This window comes from Balaenoptera acutorostrata, chromosome 4 (genome assembly GCF_949987535.1).
Source record: "Balaenoptera acutorostrata chromosome 4, mBalAcu1.1, whole genome shotgun sequence".
In the NCBI taxonomy this organism is placed as follows: domain Eukaryota; kingdom Metazoa; phylum Chordata; class Mammalia; order Artiodactyla; family Balaenopteridae; genus Balaenoptera; species Balaenoptera acutorostrata.
The window spans coordinates 108,975,508-108,996,532 of record NC_080067.1 but is presented as its reverse complement, the minus strand read 5'-3'; the positions used below and the strand labels follow the sequence as shown (position 1 = coordinate 108,996,532).

The 21,025-nt window shown below is 33.7% G+C and overlaps 1 protein-coding gene across 1 annotated transcript in view; it reads right to left on the bottom strand.

Annotated features, from left to right (window-relative positions):
- Positions 1-21,025, bottom strand: part of PROS1 (protein S) — a 61,791-nt gene that overhangs the window by 7,127 nt on the left and 33,639 nt on the right. Inside the window, exons 5-12 of the mRNA XM_007164082.3 lie at positions 20,424-20,546; positions 20,193-20,324; positions 17,143-17,268; positions 14,388-14,509; positions 12,679-12,794; positions 9,320-9,509; positions 4,161-4,328; positions 2,680-2,848 (exon numbers count right to left, since the gene is read on the bottom strand). Of these exons, the coding sequence (XP_007164144.2) occupies positions 2,680-2,848; positions 4,161-4,328; positions 9,320-9,509; positions 12,679-12,794; positions 14,388-14,509; positions 17,143-17,268; positions 20,193-20,324; positions 20,424-20,546 (1,146 nt within the window). The remainder of the gene's footprint in view (positions 1-2,679; positions 2,849-4,160; positions 4,329-9,319; positions 9,510-12,678; positions 12,795-14,387; positions 14,510-17,142; positions 17,269-20,192; positions 20,325-20,423; positions 20,547-21,025) is intronic.

Below are 21,025 nucleotides of genomic sequence, written 5' to 3'. Positions count from 1 at the left end.
CTTCCATTTAGCCACATCTAATACTATAACATTTTTCACTATAATCCTTTAATTCCCACGCAAGAGAAAAAAAATGCATATAATCATTTTGAAGTAAGTAAATTTACTCTAAGATATTAACAAACTCAAACTAAAATGAACATGCAAATGTACAGATATTATAATGTAACATTAAATATTAATTATAAAGTAGGTCACTTTCATATTATCTGTGAAATAACTAATTACTTATGAAAGTAATTTCTTTCAGGTGCAATAAAACTCTTATTTTCATTTTCTTTTCAGAGATTTTTTTTGTCCTTCGAACAAATTGTGGGCCTAGTTTTTGCCTATGTCCAGTCACCAACTCAATTTAAACTTTTTTTGTTTTAAAAAAAAATCTTCATATACAGAACAGAGCTAAAGTTAAAGACATTGTATTAATTTATGTTAGGAAACAGAAAGCACTAGTGTAAGATGCTTTCTTAAAACTGTAGTAATACTTTTTAAGGCTGAAAATAAAAAATTTAAAATATGTTTTTTTCTTAAAGCAGAGATATCAAATCAACACTAAATTTATAATGCAAACTGTTAGTAGCTCAAATAATGAACTCCTAAAACACAAAAAGACAGAGATGCCAATAAAATAATTAAGATACACAAATACCTAATAAACATATGGTGAGATATTCAACTTCAGTAGAAACTGGGATAATAATTAGAACTACAAGATTTAATTTTTCAACTCTCAAATTAGAAACAAATCCCAAGCATAAACTTTCTTCTGTTGGTAAAAGTATAAATTGATAAATCATCTTTGGAAGAGAATCTGATTGAACAGTAGGAATTATACCTTTGCATAACCTTTGATGGAGAGAATCTGAGATTCTCTCCTACAGAATTAATCACATGAGGGTACAAGGATAAATGTCCAAGGATATCCCAGAAGTATTATTTGTAAAGGTAAAAACCTGGGGTTGGTTTGGCAAGAGTTCCTGTTCCTATTAGACTATAGAAAACTGCGGAGAGTACTGTTCCCATTCTTAAAACAACAAAAGACCAATTATCTATATAAGCACAACTTTTCTTGAACTATCACCACGAGCTAAGGTTGCAGAACAACTGACCAGAAACCTAAAGGAAGACAGGTGCTTCAAGGGAAAAACAGGAGGAGAGTACTCTCTTACCCAAGGCAGACAACAGACACTATACAATTTGGTAAAAAGAATGTAGGTAAAAATTTTAACAAAACGCTGAAGTCCAAGTTGGGGCTGGTGTGAGAATATAGAAGCCAGGGAAACTGCAAACACATGGGAAATTCATACCCATTCAAAGGATCTTACTGGGTGCTCAAGAGAAAAACTGGGAGAAGAGAAAGAGATTAGAGAAAGTTTCCTTCCTAGTACAAGCCCAAGGGGAGAGGAACAGCAACCTGCAGGAAAGGCACAAAGTCTCACCCAGATCATTCTTTGTCTGCTCTAAGCAAGACTTAAAGCATTAGGGGAAAGGCAGCAAACCTTGCTGCTATTAGGTCACATCAAAGTCCCATTGCACCTACAGATTAGGGAATGAAAATAGCAAAAAACAAAACAACAACAAAAAATCAGCTACCCTGGGGAAGGAGCAGGAATACACCTTGAGTCCTGACCATTAGATATCTCCCTTACTGGTGGGCAGGAGGGGGGACAGTGGAAAGTCTACACCCCTGAGACACAGGGGTCTTAACACCTGTCTAAGACTGAATCTGCACCAGAACATTAGAGAATGCTCCTCTGACCCCCAGACCCCTCTAAATTGCTAGCAAATGTCAAGTAACAACTAAGAGCACTTCTGGGAGTGAAACAAGACCAGGGAGAGACACTTTCTTGAGGCAAATGAAAGGAATATCTAAAGCTGAGGGTGGATCTGTTATTAAGAAAAATCCTCTGGCTACTATCCTAAGCACAAGGTATATTAAAGGAATTTGAAGTGTAGTCAGGGAAACAAGAGAACCAAAGCAGCTCAATTCTTGACTAGATTGATTCAAGTCCCCTCATTAAGTGTCTAGCAAAAGGAGAGCTGTGCTCATCTCCAAATGTAAATATTATTTATCTCAGTCTCTACTGTTTTATCTGACACCCACCTTTAAACAAAAATTATTAAATGCAGAAGGAAGCATGGAAAAATGACCCATAGTCAAGAGAAAAAGCAATCAATATGACCAGATTTAGATATGACACAGATATTGGAACTATCAGACAAGGAATTTAATTATGATCAATAAGTTGAAGGCTTGGGTGGAAAAGATGGACAACACTCATGAACAGATGGGAAATTTTAACAAAGAGGTGGACATTTTAGGAAAGGATTAAATGGAAATGCTAGAAATAAAGATTAATACTTTTGATGCATTAATCAGTAGACTCAATACAACTGAGAAACTGGTGAACCTTAAAACAGGTCAATTTAATTTACCCAAAATTAATCAGATTATGTGCCAATAACCTTTAAGTAACAACATAAGCATATTCAACTACATTTTTTCTCCCAATATACTTGGAAAAATTCTATTAAAAATATATAACAGTATGAATAAGCCTAACACTATATCTGGCACATAGTAAGTACTCAACAATGTTTACTGAAGGAATTATTGCTGTTTGTTAATGAATAAATTTAAACAGTAATGAGAAAAGAAAGACAAAATGGGAAATCACTTACTATAATCTATGCTAAATTGAGCAACTCCAGAACCAGGATAGTAGGAACCCTTCTCCACAGTGACAAGACAATGCTTATTTTGTTTTTCTTGAATGATTTCCTTTACTCCTGAAGCTCCTTGATTCATCAAATTCCAGCCTCGAATACATCCATCTAGACGAGGGTTAATCTAACAATTTAAAATATAGATCAATGAAAGCATTTTAAACTTAAAAAAGACAGACTCATAAGTGAAGTGGCTTAATTGATTATAGATATAGGTTTTCATTTAGAGGCAAAATTCTTTCTTTGATGACATTTTAAAGTATTTAAAATATTTTGAATTTTATCTAAATTTTTTTCAAGGTGTCCTTCAGATGGACAGTCTTTTTCAGTAAAAGTGAGCTTCTGCCATCAGAGACCTCCACTGGGATCCTAATGATTTTTAACACCTCAAGCCCCACTTGCCTCTTCTGCATCATCCAGCACTAACTCTTCTGCTCTTGAGTTCTATATATGCTTCTAGCTGTGCCCCTGAGTTCTAAGCTGCTTTCTGTTTTTCTTTAACTGCATTTACAACTAGGTTTGTCTTGTCATCAGACACTAAGCCTCTTCAGTAACAAAAGTGTTTGCATTCTTCAGTCTCACCAAAGCAACCAGCCACATTCAAGACATGCAGCCATTTCATAAATAGTTGATTCTTTTTGAATAATTTATTTTACTTTTAAAATGTCTTGATTTATCAATTTCAAAGGACAGGTATATTCACTCTGACATGAGTTAACTAATTCAGCTTTTATATCATATCACAGAAATCTTTTAAAAGCTAAGGTAACTGAAAGATGGATACAAAATGGTCAATATTTAAGTTAAATCAGCAAGTGTAAAATTGGCAGACCCATGACTTCAAATGAAAAATTTAAAACTCTTCAAGGTCATTGATTAGTCTCCTTCATGAAACCTTTTCCATGGTAGTTAGTCAAATACCACATACAGAAAATCATCTGTTATATCTAACTTCAATTTATGACAGGCTGCAGTTATATTCCCACCAAAGATTTTTGTTTTTAAAACGTTCCACCTTATGTGCTATCCTTATCTCCCAAATTTTAGTCCTAAAACAGACCTAAGAAAGTTATTTGACAGGCTTCTACAAAATCATGTAATTTTGGACTCAAATATATGTATTTATATGTTTAATGGCTGAGTATGGACTATTATGATGTTAACGTTGAACTGATACTTGGAGAATTTTTGAAAATCTACTTCTCCATGAGTAATGCTGGGAATTTAAATGGGCTCAAAAACACTACATTCATTTTCTTATTTCCTTAATATAATTTCAAGGGTTGATAATGTTATTTTTCCATGTTCAATTCAAGTTTTCACAGTTGGTGTGTTCAACAAAATAACTTCATTTGACTCTCAGAAAAACACATTTTCAAATCTATTACAGATGAAGGAATTCATCCATGATGAATGATATAAGCTTGGATCGTTACCGGTCTAATGAGTGCATTCTCCACTTTCCGAGGTATTGCTGCAAAGTATACTTTGGTTTCTAGAAACCCATTGGTAGGCTTAAAAAGGCTTTCAGGTTTATTTATATTCATTACAGCTTCTTTAGCTATTTTTACACTAATACTCTGTTCTAATTCTTCCACGGAGACCTATAATTAAAAAGACAAAAATTATCAAACAACCAAACATTACTGCTTTTCATTTGAAACACCACGATTGAAAAATCCTGTTATTATTCCAGTATATAATTTTCCAAAGTAATCATTTTACTGTACTTATTAATTTGTTCCAATACATTTGAAATGTCACATTAGTATAAAGGTGATAAAAATGTGTTTTAGTGTGGCAATTCTTGATCTAAAATTAAATCAACACCATATTTTAAAGTTTAAAAAGCAATATTTTTCTATTACATTTAAACACCCATTTATAATATATATCTTTCAACACCAGTGTGGCATAAAATTAACAGTTTAAAAAAAAAAGTGAGTCACTCTACAAAATCTTAGAAAACTTTTGTGCCCTTATTTTGCATTTGTCTGATAATATAAATAGGAAATCAATAAGGTAAATGAAATTTTAATATAAATTAAGAGAAGTTAGTACATTCAATATTCTGTTCATTATGCACAAATTATATTTTATTTCAAAATTCAAAAATAGTTGAGGTCATAAGAAAGCACAATACATTAAATTAAATTGGGTTTTTCCAATTTTGAAAGTAGTTTGGATTTCTAAAAAAGGTTGGAAGTAATGGTAACCAACAATAAAAAAAAAATCTTCCCTGGACTTCCCTGGTAGCCCAGTGGTAAAAGAATCACCCTTCCAATGCAGGGAACGAGGGTTTGATCCCTGGTCGGGGAACTAAGATCACCACATAGTGCAGGGCAACTAAGCCCACACGCCACAACTATTGAGCTTGCAAGCCTCAGCAAAAGCCCATGGGCTCTGGAGCCCACGAGCCACAACTATAGATAGAAAACCCACGCGCTGCAACTAGCAAGAAGCCTGAGCGCCACAATGAAGAGACCGCGCACCTTAACAAAAAGATCCCACATGCCTCAACATAGATCCCGTGTGTCGCAAATAAGACCTGATGCAGACAAAAAAATAAGGAAAATAAATAAATAAAATCAATAAATATTTTTTTAAAATATCTTCCCACAAAGGCAATTTGAAGAACCATTGCTGCAATCTCATGTAAAACTGTAGGACTCAAAATGCAAACTCTTCGTTTACTTATCAATCAGGGAAGCCAAACAATAGGCATATTAAAGCACTACTACAGGAAGGAAAAAACTATGCTCTAAAGTAAATAAAATAAATTTGGTAACATTTACAGATTTAAAGTTGGTCAAGGCTCTGTCCTTAATATAACCAGTCACCATCATTTTATTCTAATGATTATTCCCTCCTTGAAAGATGTTCTTAACTTAGCCTCCAGGACCTCCATCTGGCTTGCTTCTCCTCACACTCCTTCTCAGTCTTCTTTGCTGGATCCTCTTCTTCTTCTCAACCTCTATAATAAGCCCCAGAGCTCATCCCTCTAGTCATGCAAATATTTTTAAAGGAGGCTTTACTGCCCCACTCTAGGGCAAATCTGGGGGTGGTGGGCACTTTTAGTTTTCACAGTAAGAGGTATGCTGACATTGCAAGATGCTAGACACACCCTGCAATATGCAGGATAGTCATGCAAAATAAATAATAAAATATCCAATATCCTACAAATTTTCTGAACATTCCTAGTAGATATTCATGTAGGGTATACTCATGCTTATAATTACCTGTGTTTGTGTGCAATATAAACACAAAATATCTGTTGCACCATTTCAGCATTCACTGAATTTTTCAAGAATGTAATAATCTTGTAAACAAAGAATAGACTGATGTTTCTTTTGTTTGGATCTTTATCAAGATTTTCTCACCATTTTGGAAACTTACTATTACTAATGGCAATACCATTTATGCGCTTATGGTTTTTGAGTTGCCAGTACAACACCCCCCAGCATGTCTTCAGTTGTAGCTTTCATGTTATTCTATGTATAGGAGTAAGCTTTGACAAATATTATACTTGAACTTGAGCATTTACATATGGAAATATATATTATTTTTTTTAATTATTTTCTTTTTTATATAATAGAGCATTATATTGGATGTGATAGAGTCTAAAACCACAGATTGACAATAACCAATCTCAGGGCCTTTAAAGCCCTCTTTATGCTGAATACCAAAAAGTTTGTATCTACCTTAAATTGAAGGCTGGACCTTAAAGATATATACAGAATCTGACCACTTCTCACCACTCCCACTATCAACACTCCAGTCAAAGCTGCCATCTTCTCTACACTGTGTTACTGCCATAGTCTCCTAACCCCACATCCTATTCTGTCCTTACTCTCTACTGTCTAGTTTCCACAAAGCCATTAGGTCCTAACCAGGATTATCTTTTAACATGCAAATTAGATTATGTCACTTCTCAAAATCATCTAAGTTAGCCTAAGACTATGTACTTGCTGTTCACGTGACAGAATTATCTACCCCCAAAAAGTTCTCCGGTCTTGTGTCCTCAAGTCTCATTCTAATGTAATCTCATCAGAGGTGGCTTTCCTGATTCCATATGCACACTCACCATCATCATTCTCTATTGCCTGGCCTTGCTTTTCTTTTTTCTCATAGCATTAATCACTATCTGACATGTCTATTTGTTGATGCATTTGTGGTTTTCATCTCACCACCACAATGCAAGCTCCATTAGAGCAGGGACTTTGTTTTATTCACTGTTGTATCCCCACCACCTAGAAGAAGGAATAGCACATAAAGTGCTCAATAAATATTTTGTTGAATAAATGAAATTATTATACAAATTATATATTTCCCACCAATATTAGGATTATACCCAACTATGAAATATAATAATCACTTACAAAGTAGCAATATTTATTCCTACAGGTTGTAGCCATTCTAATGACTTAATCATTACACATGCAATTTTTTTTACCTGAATTACAAAACAATTCTGTTATACGCTTTAATTCTAATTTCTTATTTTTAAAGTATTTTATTTAAAATTTTAAAATAATTTAATATTAGTGAAACAATTGCTATAAAGTGAATAGTCCAGTTTACAGATTAATTTAACTTAACCACTTTGTCATTAATTAAAATTAAAATACTTATTTAAAGTACTTATTTATTTGAAATAATTTCTGTGCTGCATAAATAAATTTGTTTGAAACAGTATAATTCTTTAATAAATCATCAGGATCAAAAGCTAGTAAAACTACCATGCTCCCATACTATCTATTAAATATAAAAGATATGAAGTGAAAAAAGAAATCCTATTTATTGCGGGGGGAGGTAAAATGCATAAATTGTTAAAATATTGAATTACAATTTAAAGAAAAACAGCCAGCACCAAGTTTATTACCAGAGTCAAGTTTTTCTCTGACTTGCTTATTGTTCTTAAACTTTATTTTTTATATAAACTTGTATTCAGTTTATAGAGGGAAATTTTAATTTAAGTGTTTTAGTTAAAACATGGGCATATCATTAAATAATAGCTTCTTTTTAACAAGAATCATAAACATAGGAGACAAATAAATGAAACTGAACAGCTACCTTCCATCCATCCTGAATCCTGTCTTTAATAATATCACTCATGAACAGTTCTTTAATAAACACTACTTGCAACTCATGATAACTTCACAGATATTTACCTTCTTCTTTATACATATTATATCCTACCTAGAAATTTATCTAAATTCACCTTCAAACAGCTGATATCTTCAATTTGTAAAAACTCATTAGAAAAAATTTCTGTTCACTCTCTTTTGCTGCAAAAGTGATTTTAGCAGTTTTAGATAGGTGATTTAGGGATGTTAGGCATGAAAATGTATTCTTCAGCACATTGGAGGTATAGCTGTATGCATCAAATATTCTAAATACAGATGTAGTAGGAAAGATGAAGTAACAAAGATACACTAATAAGCATCAGAAGTCAGAGAATTTTAGTGACTTCTCTGACAGTTGCATTTGATCTTGTGAAGACACTATTCTTTTAAAGTTAGGAGCCCAAAATCCATGGCTGCCAAATGACAGACAGTCCCCTTTTTGGTGAACCATATCTGCACCCAACTGTTCTTTACTACCACCTTCCTGTAACATATTTCACATTATATTGTATTAGTTCATAATGCAGCATCAGCTACTAAACTGTGAGGTGCTAACCTCAAGAGCAAGGACAAACTCCTGCTATAGTTTCAGCGCCTTGAACTCAGGGATGTAGCACTTTAAACATGCTCACTAAAAGCTTATTGAGTATATGACTGCAAGAGTGGATAAATATAAGAATGAAATAATTTAGTGATGACTTTACATGGCTGCTCAACATGGACCTCTTGTCAGTTCCCACAGGCTTAGAAAGTGTCTGTTTGGGGCACAACACTTTTCTCTCCGCTGTCCTCTGCTGAAAGTAGCATTGATTTAATTGCAGAAAGGAATTCTCCCCTCTGTGGACTAACAGTAATCCCTTCTCCAAGTAATTCCTTCTCCAAGAAAAGTTCCATTTTAGATGATTAAAGTGCTGTTCTTGATTATTAAAATAAAGACTCACTTATAGGGATTATCTAAAAATGCTAGTTTCTAAGCACTCTAATTGGTACCAGCTAGTGTATCCTGTTTGTACAAACTGATTATACCTACATGATAATATTTAAAATTAAATTAAATTTTTTATTTTGTTACTATGTGTATTTCTCTTTTACATTAAAAATACTGATGGCTATCCAGTGTAGTTGTCCTTGATCAGTGTTGTCTTTGAATAGCCCCTGACCTATAGGAGCGATATCACTGTTCACCGAGTGATAGCCACTAAAAAAGGTAAAAAGTTAAAGACAGAGTAGTTGTCTTTAACAAAGCAAATAACTGAAAACAACTTCAGTTATGGGAAATCTGCAATATATTGAGAGATAATAACTTCTCAGGCTGTTTCAGGGATTTACAGCGTGTAGAATATACTTCACACAACATCAGATAAACCCAAAATTATTTTGCTTTGGTATCATTATTTAAAAAATGATCAATGATTTTATACAAATTGCATCAAAGTGGAAAGATTCTTTATGAATTCAGCAAAACGTACCATATTCCATAAACCATCATTAATAACTTTGCCTCCAGTTGTGATTTTGGCTGTATATTCATTCTTAAACTGAATTTCAATCTTTCCCTCACGAAGTGCAATCAGGAACCAAGCTGACTGATCAGAAGATTCTGCATACAGGATAACACCTTCTGAATCATATGTCCGGAAATCAAATTCAGCTGAAAATCTAAACAATGGACAAAGAGAGAGCCTTAATAGTAAGAAATATTGAAGACTATGTTTTTCTTTTTTTTCTTGTACTGGCAAACAGCAATACGTTGAAAGAGTCAACTCTTTCTTTCCCTGGAAAAAATAAAAGAGAAGGGCAGGATTAAGCTATTCTTGTATTATCTCTGGCTCCATGTGTGTTTAAAATCAAGTTATTATACTTTCTTGCTTATTTGTGGAATCTTTTTTCCCAATGAAAAGATGCTTTGATAATTTTTCATCTTTTGGCATTTGTTTTTTTTTTTTTTTTTTTTTTTTTTTTTAATTTATTTATTTATTTATTTATTTTTGGCTGTGTTGGGTCTTCGGTTCGTGCGAGGGCTTTCTCCAGTTGCGGCAAGCGGGGGCCACTCTTCATCGCGGTGCGGGGACCGCTCTTCATCGCGGTGCGCGGGCCTTTCTCTATCGCGGCCCCTCCCGTCGCGGGGCACAGGCTCCAGACGCGCAGGCTCAGCAATTGTGGCTCACGGGCCCAGCTGCTCCGTGGCATGTGGGATCTTCCCAGACCAGGGCTCGAACCCGTGTCCCCTGCATTAGCAGGCAGATTCTCAACCACTGCGCCACCAGGGAAGCCCCCTTGGCATTTGTTTTGAAGGCACTCTTTAAAATGCTGGAATACTCATGTACAAATATTAGGCATTTGTCTCTTTCGTGGAGCCTTTTATACACTATATAATCTGACATTAAGATTTCTTTTTTTTTGTTGTTGTTGTTGTATCCATACGTGATTAGTAAAAGATGATACAATTCCATGATTGAAGTTTATCCATCAAAAAGCATATTTTCCTATGATTTCATATATGTCAGGAAGGAATCACTCACAGAGATATACAAGGTAGCATCTGGATGATTGCAAGCATAATTAAGACTTCATGTGTGGTAAAGGAAGGTAAAGTCAAAAACTTTTAAATGTGTCTGTTCATTTAATTTCAAAAGCTCTCCCAAACTCTAATTGCATAAATCACTATACTAGAGTACATGGAAGGAGAGCTTAAAAGATATAGTCATGTGTTTGGGACGATCTGAGCTCTGATAACACCTGTTGCTATTAAGACTCTGCACATATATGTATGTAGCTACTACAGGGGAGGAAAAAATCTTAAGGATGCTGGACTAAAAAATAATATATATCAATTCAGTGCCCTCAGGATACTTTAATGAGAATTAGCATTAAAGTTTCCAAGGAACCAGCAAAGCAAAATGACTGAAAAAAGATAAACAGGGAATAGGAAAAATAGTTGTATAACTATTAGTCATCTGAGTTAAGTTAAAATAAAGGTAATTTAAGTAAAAAAATCAAGAATTCAGATAATTACTAAATAAGGCAAGAAAGAATCCCACACTCTTTCTTATTCCACATATAATAGTATAGTGATAGAGGCACCATTTGCAATAGGGCACAAATCTACCTCAAATGGAACAAAGAAAAAGTGATAGAATAAACTTTTTAGTCTTTAGAATTCCAAGGAAATATTATAAAGAGGTAAATGTGGAGTAAAGTATGTTGGGTAGATAACAATGTAGTAGGAATTTACAGAACTCAGATTATATTAAAAAGAACCATTTTGCTTCGAGTAGGGACTTCTATTCTCTTTCATATTCCTCACATTTTGCTTATGTGAAGCATATATTATCTTGCCAAAACCCGAATCTATGTACACTCAGGATCTTATAGAAGTTCATCCTATTATGGAGATAATTTCCTTCTCTTTGTAAAATCATGTTAAACCAGTAATTCAAAGAGTCATGTTCTGCACATTTTCTGTCTGGAATACATCAGCATACTGATTCATTACACTGGGGAACAATTCATTCTTTTTCAGAAGTATTGTAGAGTGAAAAAAAGTGAATCTGCTAACTTTGGGGTAGGGTAAGTATTTGATCATGGGAAACAGAGCTGAAGGAATTTTCAAAAAAAGAAAAAAGAAATAAAAAAGTATTAGCTGTTCTTTGTGTTCATTACACAGGTGGCAGCTTATAAAATTCATCAAGCTTACATGTAAGATACATGTATATTTCTATGTGTATATATATATTTATAATACTTCAATAAAAAGTTTAAACTAAACAAATAATAAACAAATAAATACTGAAAGAAATAATTGATCCAATTTGATCCAATGTTACAGCCCAAGCATCTGTGAATTGTGAAAAATGAATACCTCTGAAAGTGCCTGAAGGTATGTAATAATGAACTCTTCTCTCTCATTCTCATTACTCTCATAGCAAGGAAAGGTTGTCTACAATCTATATCACTAGAAGATATTATTTGCTCTGAGATGTTAAAGGGGAAAACCACAACTTGGGGGAAACGAGAGTGTCAAAAGAGCACAATTATATCATTGAATAAATTTCAGTGTTCCTTAATGATAAAATTTCTATGGATTGAGTTGAATTATTTAATGAATAATCACTCATATATCTAATGAATTAAATTCTAAATATTCATGCTTATCTAATTAAAATATTTTAAAATTCGGACTCTATAATCAGTCTCAAATGTTTCCTTTCCATTATTCCAACAAAATTCTGAAATTTTTTTCCTAGTTCCAACAATGTATGGCTCTGAGAAAATTTTATAATTAAAGAGTCATGACTCAAAAATAGAAGTAACTACTCCCTCACGAAAGTCAACCTAACTACAGGAACGGCAGGTAAAATACCCAGATAGTCAACTAAAATCATGCAATGCATTCCTTTAAAATACTACTCAAGCAATCTTATACAGTTTCCTTAATAATTATGAATATAACTATATTCTAAAAGCAGTATTTTGAATATTTCTCATTACTTAATTTTTAACAACATGTATAAAGAATGAAAATTTCACAAATACATTAAATCTACTTTCCCAGCTTCTTAGTAAATACGTATTCACTAGAAAAGGAAGAACTATGGGATAAAATGATCATTGGAGAAAATCAGCCTAGAACGACCCCAAATGATTCAAGCATGAAAATTACGTGTAAAGATAAAAATGAACTTTAGGGTACCTCATATCATCTGACTGATTATACACCTAACTTATCTGATTGTTAATAAAATTTCGTACATTTTAAACCTTTCAGTCACTTCTTATGTCCTGACCTGCTTATCTCTAGAAATTATCATTGACATTGGTACCTCACCTGGTGATTTCCGGCAAACGAAATTTTAAATACAAAACAACCCCTACAAACTGCTCTGCCAAGTAAAGCAATTCATAATTTTTGTCAAGGTTCAAAGGAAGACACACTGGAACAGCCTGGAGAAAAGGCAACAAAACAAACAAAAAGCGTAGGTTACTGCTTGGTGTTTGTGTCAGGGTATCATCCTTTCTCTAGTTCCTAGTGTTCTTGTCAAATGTATCCTCTGTGATACACTAAGATAAATTAAGAACACCCATAGTGATAATAAAGCAATATCTTTTACTTCCTTGTATAGTCCATCAGCATAATCTCCAAAAATACACATGTTTTAAAGTCTTATTAAGCCAAAATTTTTCTGAGCAAAAATGTGCTATCTAGATAGTAAAGGGAATGCTGGAAAACCTGAATGGGTTAAATATAAAGTAAGATATCACTGTAATCTCCAAGGAATTCACCAAAAAAAAAAGTGATTTAGAGTCATCTGATGTAACATCAAGGTTTTTTCCTTCTAAGAGCAAAAACAAACATTAAAATGGAAAGGTTTTTAAGGGAGAAGTTCTTGGGCATACATACAGGGATATTCTGGGGGGAACTGTGTAAACAGCACTGTATTAAATCTACGTCCAGAAATAATATCTCATTTCCTCTTAGAACTTCCATAAATCTATTCCAAGGTAGATGGTAATGTGTAACTACAACAAATATTGAAATAATAGAAAACCAAATTACAAAATAGACATGCACACAATACAGTCCAATGAAGTACTACCAAAGTTACTACGTATGCCAACTAGCTTACCTTACCTTTCTTTACCAAGTAGGTGGCATAACATGAAATGTTACATTTTTTGGACATACACAGCTTTCTCTGGGTAGCAGATATAGAGGTATGTGTAAATTCATGATTAAATCATTATTTAGTTTAGGGCTTTTTTTACTGTCTGCTTCATAAGCATTTGAAATTTCACTTTAACTTTTAAAAATTAAAAGAGATTCAAGAATTTGACTAAAGATCACTAACATGTGATCCTTACTTAGGAAAAAAAAAAGAGCTTCAAATGTTGACCTATTTATTACAGTTGAAGAAGAACTAGAACCTACCCCCAACATTCAATTTCTGGATCAATTATGAATTGAATCTTAGTAACTAAAAGCAATTTTGAGAGATACAAATTAACAAAATTGACCTCTCTGAATTTCGATATACTTAAACCCCAACTAAATCCTACTCTGACAAAGTTGTTTACACCTGAGATTTTATGAGCACTGTTGCAAGTACTAACATGCCTGCGGCATGATCAAACTTGTCAGAGTGCGATAAAGAAAAGCAGACACTGGAAAATGTTTTCTCTAAAGTTCTATGAAAGACTTTTTTCTCACAAAGAGGAGTATAAACCTCAGCTTTTCTTAGTTTCTTAAATAAACATACACTTTGCATTTTATAAATGTACAGGCTATACAGATGAGCACTCTCTGAACTGTGGCCCTGCAGCTTTTCTTTTTTTTAATCCAGTCACTAATTATCCACAATGTTTACCACTTACATGACCAAAATTAGTAAAATAGATTGTGACTCATAGCCTGCTTTGAACTATAGCAATTATAATAGACATCTGTATTCTCTTGATTTACCTCAACTATGTGGAAATAAGTACCTGGTTCTTTCATTTTAAAAAAGAGATGGGAAGGTTAGCCTTGCAAAATGTTACCTCACAACTCTTCTGATCTTGAGCAAGTTTGAATCCTTTCTTCCCATCACAGTAACAAGAGTAACCTCCAGGGTGATTGACACAAAGTTGAGCACATATGTTCTCAGAGCATTCGTCCACATCTGGGGTAAAAGAGAACATAAATTTTAATATCTCCTAAATGTTCAATCCCACAGAAGAAGGACTATGTTGATTTTAGTATGAGATAATCAATGATAATAAATCCTCAGTGAAAGAAATTCCTTTGACATCAAATCACATTTATACACTTGCCATTGAAATTTAAATGAGTTACAAGTGTAATTTCTATTTATTTATATACCTGACCAACAAATTTAATGAATAACTTTCAGTAATTAATAATTAATAAAGATATAACAATTATACTAATTTTATGATTTTGAAGAAAAAAAGACTGAGAGTCTCCAGGTAACTGTCACATCTGATCATATGAATTCCATTGACACTACTTCTTAACTCTTTGCTTTGAAGAAAAGAAAAGGAAGGGAAGGGAAGGGGAGAGGAGGGGAGGAGGAGGGAGGGGAGGACAGGAAGATAGGGAAGGGAAGGGAAGAAAAGATCCCTTTTAATTGAAGGTTAATGTAATTGGAGATTAAATGATCATATCAAGAAAATTTCACTTTCCATAATGCAATGATTACTGGCGACAATAAATTTAAGGGCATATATTTATTCTTATGTAAAAAAACAAAAAAGCAAAAAACAAAAAACCTCACTGTGCTATTACCTCCCATACTGTGAAATCTTCTATATGGTCCCTGTTCCTACTCCATATTTTAAGAAAATCATTCTTGAAAAGCTGTAATAAGATGCTTCAGCTAAAGTACACTTCAGAACTACCTACGATCCTTGACCGTTTTGATGAATACACCCTGTGATCTTTGAAAATTCCCAAACTCAAATACTATTATAGCATATAAGTTCTCCCTTAAAATGCCTTAAAATAGACCCCCCAAATTAGTGAACCCTCAGTACCATAAAAATTGAATAGTATAACTAGAGTAATAAAGTATTATATATTTATATATAAATATATTTATATTTTCACATTTATATCTTTTTAAAAAAATCTGTCATTCGTTGAATATAACTACAATATTGATGATGAAGTTGGCTAATAATAAGTCTGCAAATGCTTAGGGCTTACTACAGTAATTTCCACCTGGAGTGGTGGGAGAGTAGAAATGGTGGGTTGGGGGGATATTTTTCAGTGAGTGCATAAGGATATAACACATCAAAATCTCAAAAGGAGTACAAATAGTTGAAAAAAAAACTATTCTAAGATTATTATCAATTTAGGCAAATTCATAGAGACAGAAGTAAGTTGGAGGTTATCAGGGGCTGGGAAAGGGAGGAGGGGGAATTTATTGCTTAACAGTTACAGAGTTCTGTTTGGAAAAGTTTGGGAACAGATATGGTAATGGCTGCATAACTGTGTGAATGTAATTAATGCCCCTGAATTGTACACTTAAAAATGGTTAAAGGGCACATCTTATATATATATTTTGCCACAATAGAAAAATTACTGATTGGATTAGTTTTAGTCATGGTATTAAATTCATTCTGAAATTTTAAAAAATTCAAAGGAGGATATGAGATAATTTATATATATCCATGCTTTTAAAAAAAATCTCTCTAACACAGTGGTCCCCAACCTTTTTGGCACCAGGGACCGGTTTCGTGGAAGACAATTTTTCCACGGACGGTGGGGGGGGGGGTTGGTTCAGGAGGTAATGTGAGTGATGGGGGGCGATGGGGAGCGGCAGATGGAGCTTCGCTTGCTCGCCTGCCGCCCACCTCCTGCTCTGTGGCCTGGTTCCTAACAGGTCGTGGACCGGTGTAGGCCCGGCCGTTGGGGACCCCTGCTCTAACACATCTAAGCTACCTGAGGCACACATGGCAGCACCACTGGAGCCAAATGAAGTAATCATAAGCTCCAAGGGGCTCTCCCAAAACCACAGGCACTGACATTACTAATCAGTACTTCTCAAGGTTTTAGAGCTTGGTTATCATTTGGTTATGAAGAGATTTTCTTTTACATGTATTTAATTATAATAGAACTAGGTCATTTACTATTTTACAATAAAAGGCACACTGATATATGCACAGAAAATCATTGAAAAGCTTGGTATAAAACCAAAGATTTCTAACCACCCTTGTAACACCCACGTGATTTTTAAATTTGCCTTTCTTTTTGTGCGTGTGTTTTTCCTTCGAGCTTGAAGTTCTTTTTATCTTTGAATATTATAAAATGTTTTTCCCTGGTGGCGCAGTGGTTAAGAATCCGCCTGCCAATGTAGGGGACACGGGTTCGATCCCTGGTCCGGGAAGATCCCACAAGCCGGAGCAACTAAGCCCGTGCACCCCAAGTACTGAGCCTGCGTTCTAGAGCCTGCGAGCCACAACTACTGAAGCCCGCGCGCCTAGAGCCCATGCTCCGCAACAAGAGAAGCCACCGCAATGAGAAGCCTGTGCACCACAATGAAGAGTAGCCCCCGCTCACTACAACTAGAGAAAGCCCGTGCACAGCAACGAAGACCCAACGCAGCCAAAAGTAAGTAAATAAATAAATAATTTTAAAAATGTGTTCTTTTGCTCATATATGGGAGGTCTCCAATTCATATACAGCTTAGCGGGCCAATCAGATTGCATACTACTAAAGAACAAATGCTTCTCATATCAAATCAGGGTGCAAACACCCTCTTCACCACCAATGACACCACCAGAACTTTACCTTCACAAGACTTTGATATGGGATTGTATCTGTAGCCTTCAGTGCATTCACATTCAAAGTCTCCTGGGATGTTCTTGCACACAGCTGTGCCACAAATGCTTGGCTTCACAGAGCATTCATCCACATCTATAAATGAAACCAGTATATTAAAAAACATTTTTCCCATACCAGAAGATACTAGCAAAGACCCCTTGATTTGTGTTTCCTGGATCTAGTTTAATATATCTAATGAGACAACAAAGTGGTCTGGGAATAACAAAATATTAAATCTATCATCATATATTAGTTCACTAAATATGATTTCTTTATACAAATACATAGGGAATTTGACTAATGGTTGCTATTTCCTTTGTAGTCACGTAAAAGAAAAAAAGCGCTATTTTTTCTTATCTACCAGGATACAGTATGAAAATAAATGGGAGACTCATCATATTCTTAATATGTATTCTTAAATACATGTTTCTGAAATATGGTCTTAACAGCATATTTACTCTGTATTATCACAAATATAAAAAATAAAAATGAGATGGCTCATCAGTCTTACACCTTTCCTTTGGAAATGGACAATAGCTAAATCTGCATACTATTATTGTGGCTTAAAGTATTCAAGAGTGATTCAAATTTAAAATGGGATTGGGTAAGGTGTTAAAGTATTTATAAAGTGCAGCTAATTCAGCGTAAATGTTAGTGTTAAATTACTATTCCAGAAATTTCATGTGCGTTTATTATATTACATAGTAGAGTAGGAGACGAAGTATTGATTGCAACTAGTTACTGAATAAGCATCTGTGAGAAAAACAAAACAAGTGACAGAAATAGTTCAATAGAGATGTAATTATTAGTGAACTCTTCTCATTTGTACTCTCTGAGGAAAGGCAAGCTCAGAATGAAAAATATATTTTCTACTCTAAAAAGTTGATATTAATAGTTTAATTTTTCCACAGACTAATAGCCAAATTTTCAGACATTTCTCTATTTAAAATGACCTGCACAAAAATAAATGAATCAATTCCTTGTGGTAAGGGAATTTTTCTGTATGTTGATTGTATTGGTGACAATATCCTGGGTGTTATAAGGTACTATAGTTTTGTAAGATTTTACTATCGGGAGAAATTGGGTAAAGGGTACATGGGATCTCTTTTTATTATTTCTTACAACTGCATGTGAATCTACAATTACTTCAAAAAATACTTACTTTTCTAAAAAGAGCTATAAAATCCATATTTTCTACAGAAAGTAAAAACATATGATTAAATTTATTTGGTTTGAGGCATATTACAAGGACTCATTTAAATCATATGAGTGTCGGTTATAGCACGTACATTTTATGACTCTACACTGACATCTAATGTCTGATGAAAAGTTTTATTCTTGCATTTTTGCACATTTACTGGCAGCTTAATCCCAGCCATATCCACATTTTAGCAAAGGCCCTATTGTAACAGTTGTATACATATTCTTCTTCTAGGTCTGTACTTTATTACTTAGGTATCATGGATAAAAGACTATGTAAATAAAGAATACAAGAACATATGTTCTGATCATCAGAGACACTCATTTATAAGAGAATTTTTTGTTAAGGTGTATTAACTCAATGGATAAGGATTAAATTCCTATCAATTAAAAATATAAATTCTTTAGCAGTATAGACTATTCAAGTATTTAGATGTAGAAGTTTTAATGGGTATTATTTGCTTGTGGAATGCATATGGTATCCCTTCATTATAATGGTTTTCTATAACTGGTGTTTTAATGATATTGATATTCTAAATCTCTAACCTCAAACACCTTCAAATAGGCAAACAAGAAAGATATATAATCTGAAATTGGATAACTGCTCATAATAAATCGTTAGCTTATACAGTTCACCTTAGAGTCACTTAATTGCACTTTAAATGATATTATAGTAAACTATGCTAGACTAAACACTACAATGCAGTGAGGGACAGCCACTCCTTGAATATGAATTCAATTTAACGATTTACCAAAGCAGATATGAATAGAGTTGAAAAAGAAAACTTCACATTTTAACTTACTAAATTTTTTACTTCATACAAAAAGAGGAGAAGTGGGGGGAGAAAGAAAAAGAGAGGGGGGAGAAGGAGGAAGAGAGGGAGGGAGGGAGGGAAGAAGGAAGAAAAGGAAGGAAAGAAGCAAGAAAGGAAGGGAAGGAGGAAAGGAGAGAAGAAAGAATAACTTGCTCCCATTTTCTAAAGGCAAAATTTAACTCCAGGCTGGAGAATTTCATTTTTAGTCACCCACGTACCTAGCACTTATATTTGAAGATTTAGTAAAGGTAGTTAAAGCAGTCTAATGGAAAAGACATTATGCAGAAAAAAGAAAGGTAAAATTTGGGGGAAAGAGAAGCATAATTTAAAAAAAAAGAAATACACTAGTTAAATGACTTAAAAAGCTAAACTAACTGACTGGAATTATTTAAGTCTGAAATTAAAAAAAAAAAAAAAGTTATGACCAGTGATGTGATCTTAGATGTATAAAGAGAAGGAAAACCAGAGTTTCATCTTTTTCAAAACCACAACAGGAAATGAGGTGCAAGATGAAGGGTTTATATTGGAAATTAGAAAGGTATTTCTGACAAGAAAATATAAAATACAGTGAAAGAAGTTATTAAGGATTGTGGTGATTTATTTGTAAACTGTTTATCTTATGGGAATAAAGGATATACTATTATAGTGTCTGGAAGAAAAAGGATAAACAACGATTTCGCAAAGACTGTAGTATGCAAGGACTTGCACTAAAACTTCATTTTATTACCATATAATGAAATTCTTCATTAAAACACGTGCATGTACACACATGCACACACAATAAGAAGACAACAAAATACTCTGTGAATAAAAAAATACTCTATAAACAATAAACCAAAGGCAGTCCCATAGTATCACAAGGTTTCAAGGTAGATAATAATGTATACTTATTACAAGCACTTACCACCTAAGAGTTTTCCAAGAATTTCCTGGGGAAATTCCTCTAACTGAATTTTGCTCTCACATAGTATATACCTTTTTAGTCTACCTTCTTATTCTTACCTCTGCAGTCCTTTTTATTTGAAAGCATAACAAAACCACTTTTACAGGAACAGTGGTAACTTCCAGGTGTATTATCACAAATCTGGTTACAACCTCCATTTACATTTGAAGGATCTTTGCATTCATTTATATCTAAAAAGGAGGAAATAAATTACTTTTAAAGTAATAAAACCTTCAGAGAACTTTTCAGGAGGCCAATCCAGATGAGCCAGCTGGGTTTATTATACATACCAAATTCACACTTCTCTCCTTGCCAACCTGATTTACAAATGCAAGTGAATGTAGCTTGGCCATCTTTGCAGGTCATATATCCATCTTCATTGCATGGCAGAGGATTACACTGGTCTGAAATGGCTGAAGGAAATATATATCTATTTAATTTTTACCACATGCCATGGTAAAATAGAATTATATGCCCTTTAATAGAATCCTGTGCACAAAGCCTATGGTCAATGGAAAAAAATTACAACTCATTCCTTCAAATACTTTTTCATTAAGAAAAGTGGATCCATTAGACAAATCTTCATAACTATTTTGCAAAAGGGAACTACTTTTATATTTGCAAATATATACAGTACTTTATAACTGTAATTTAATATTCTTTTCATATATTACCTTATTTGATCCTTAAAACAATTCCATGAGGTAGGCAGAACAATAAAGCTACTCAATATCAATAGAAATAGTGTAGTATCAATAGAATAATTTGGAACTTCCAAATTGGGCTAAGATAGAATAACAGGGACCAGATTTATTCTCCTGCTTTAAATAAATAGAATTCTAGTCAAATGGTTTTCAGACACTGGGCAACAGGTAGCAGAATACTGTGATTC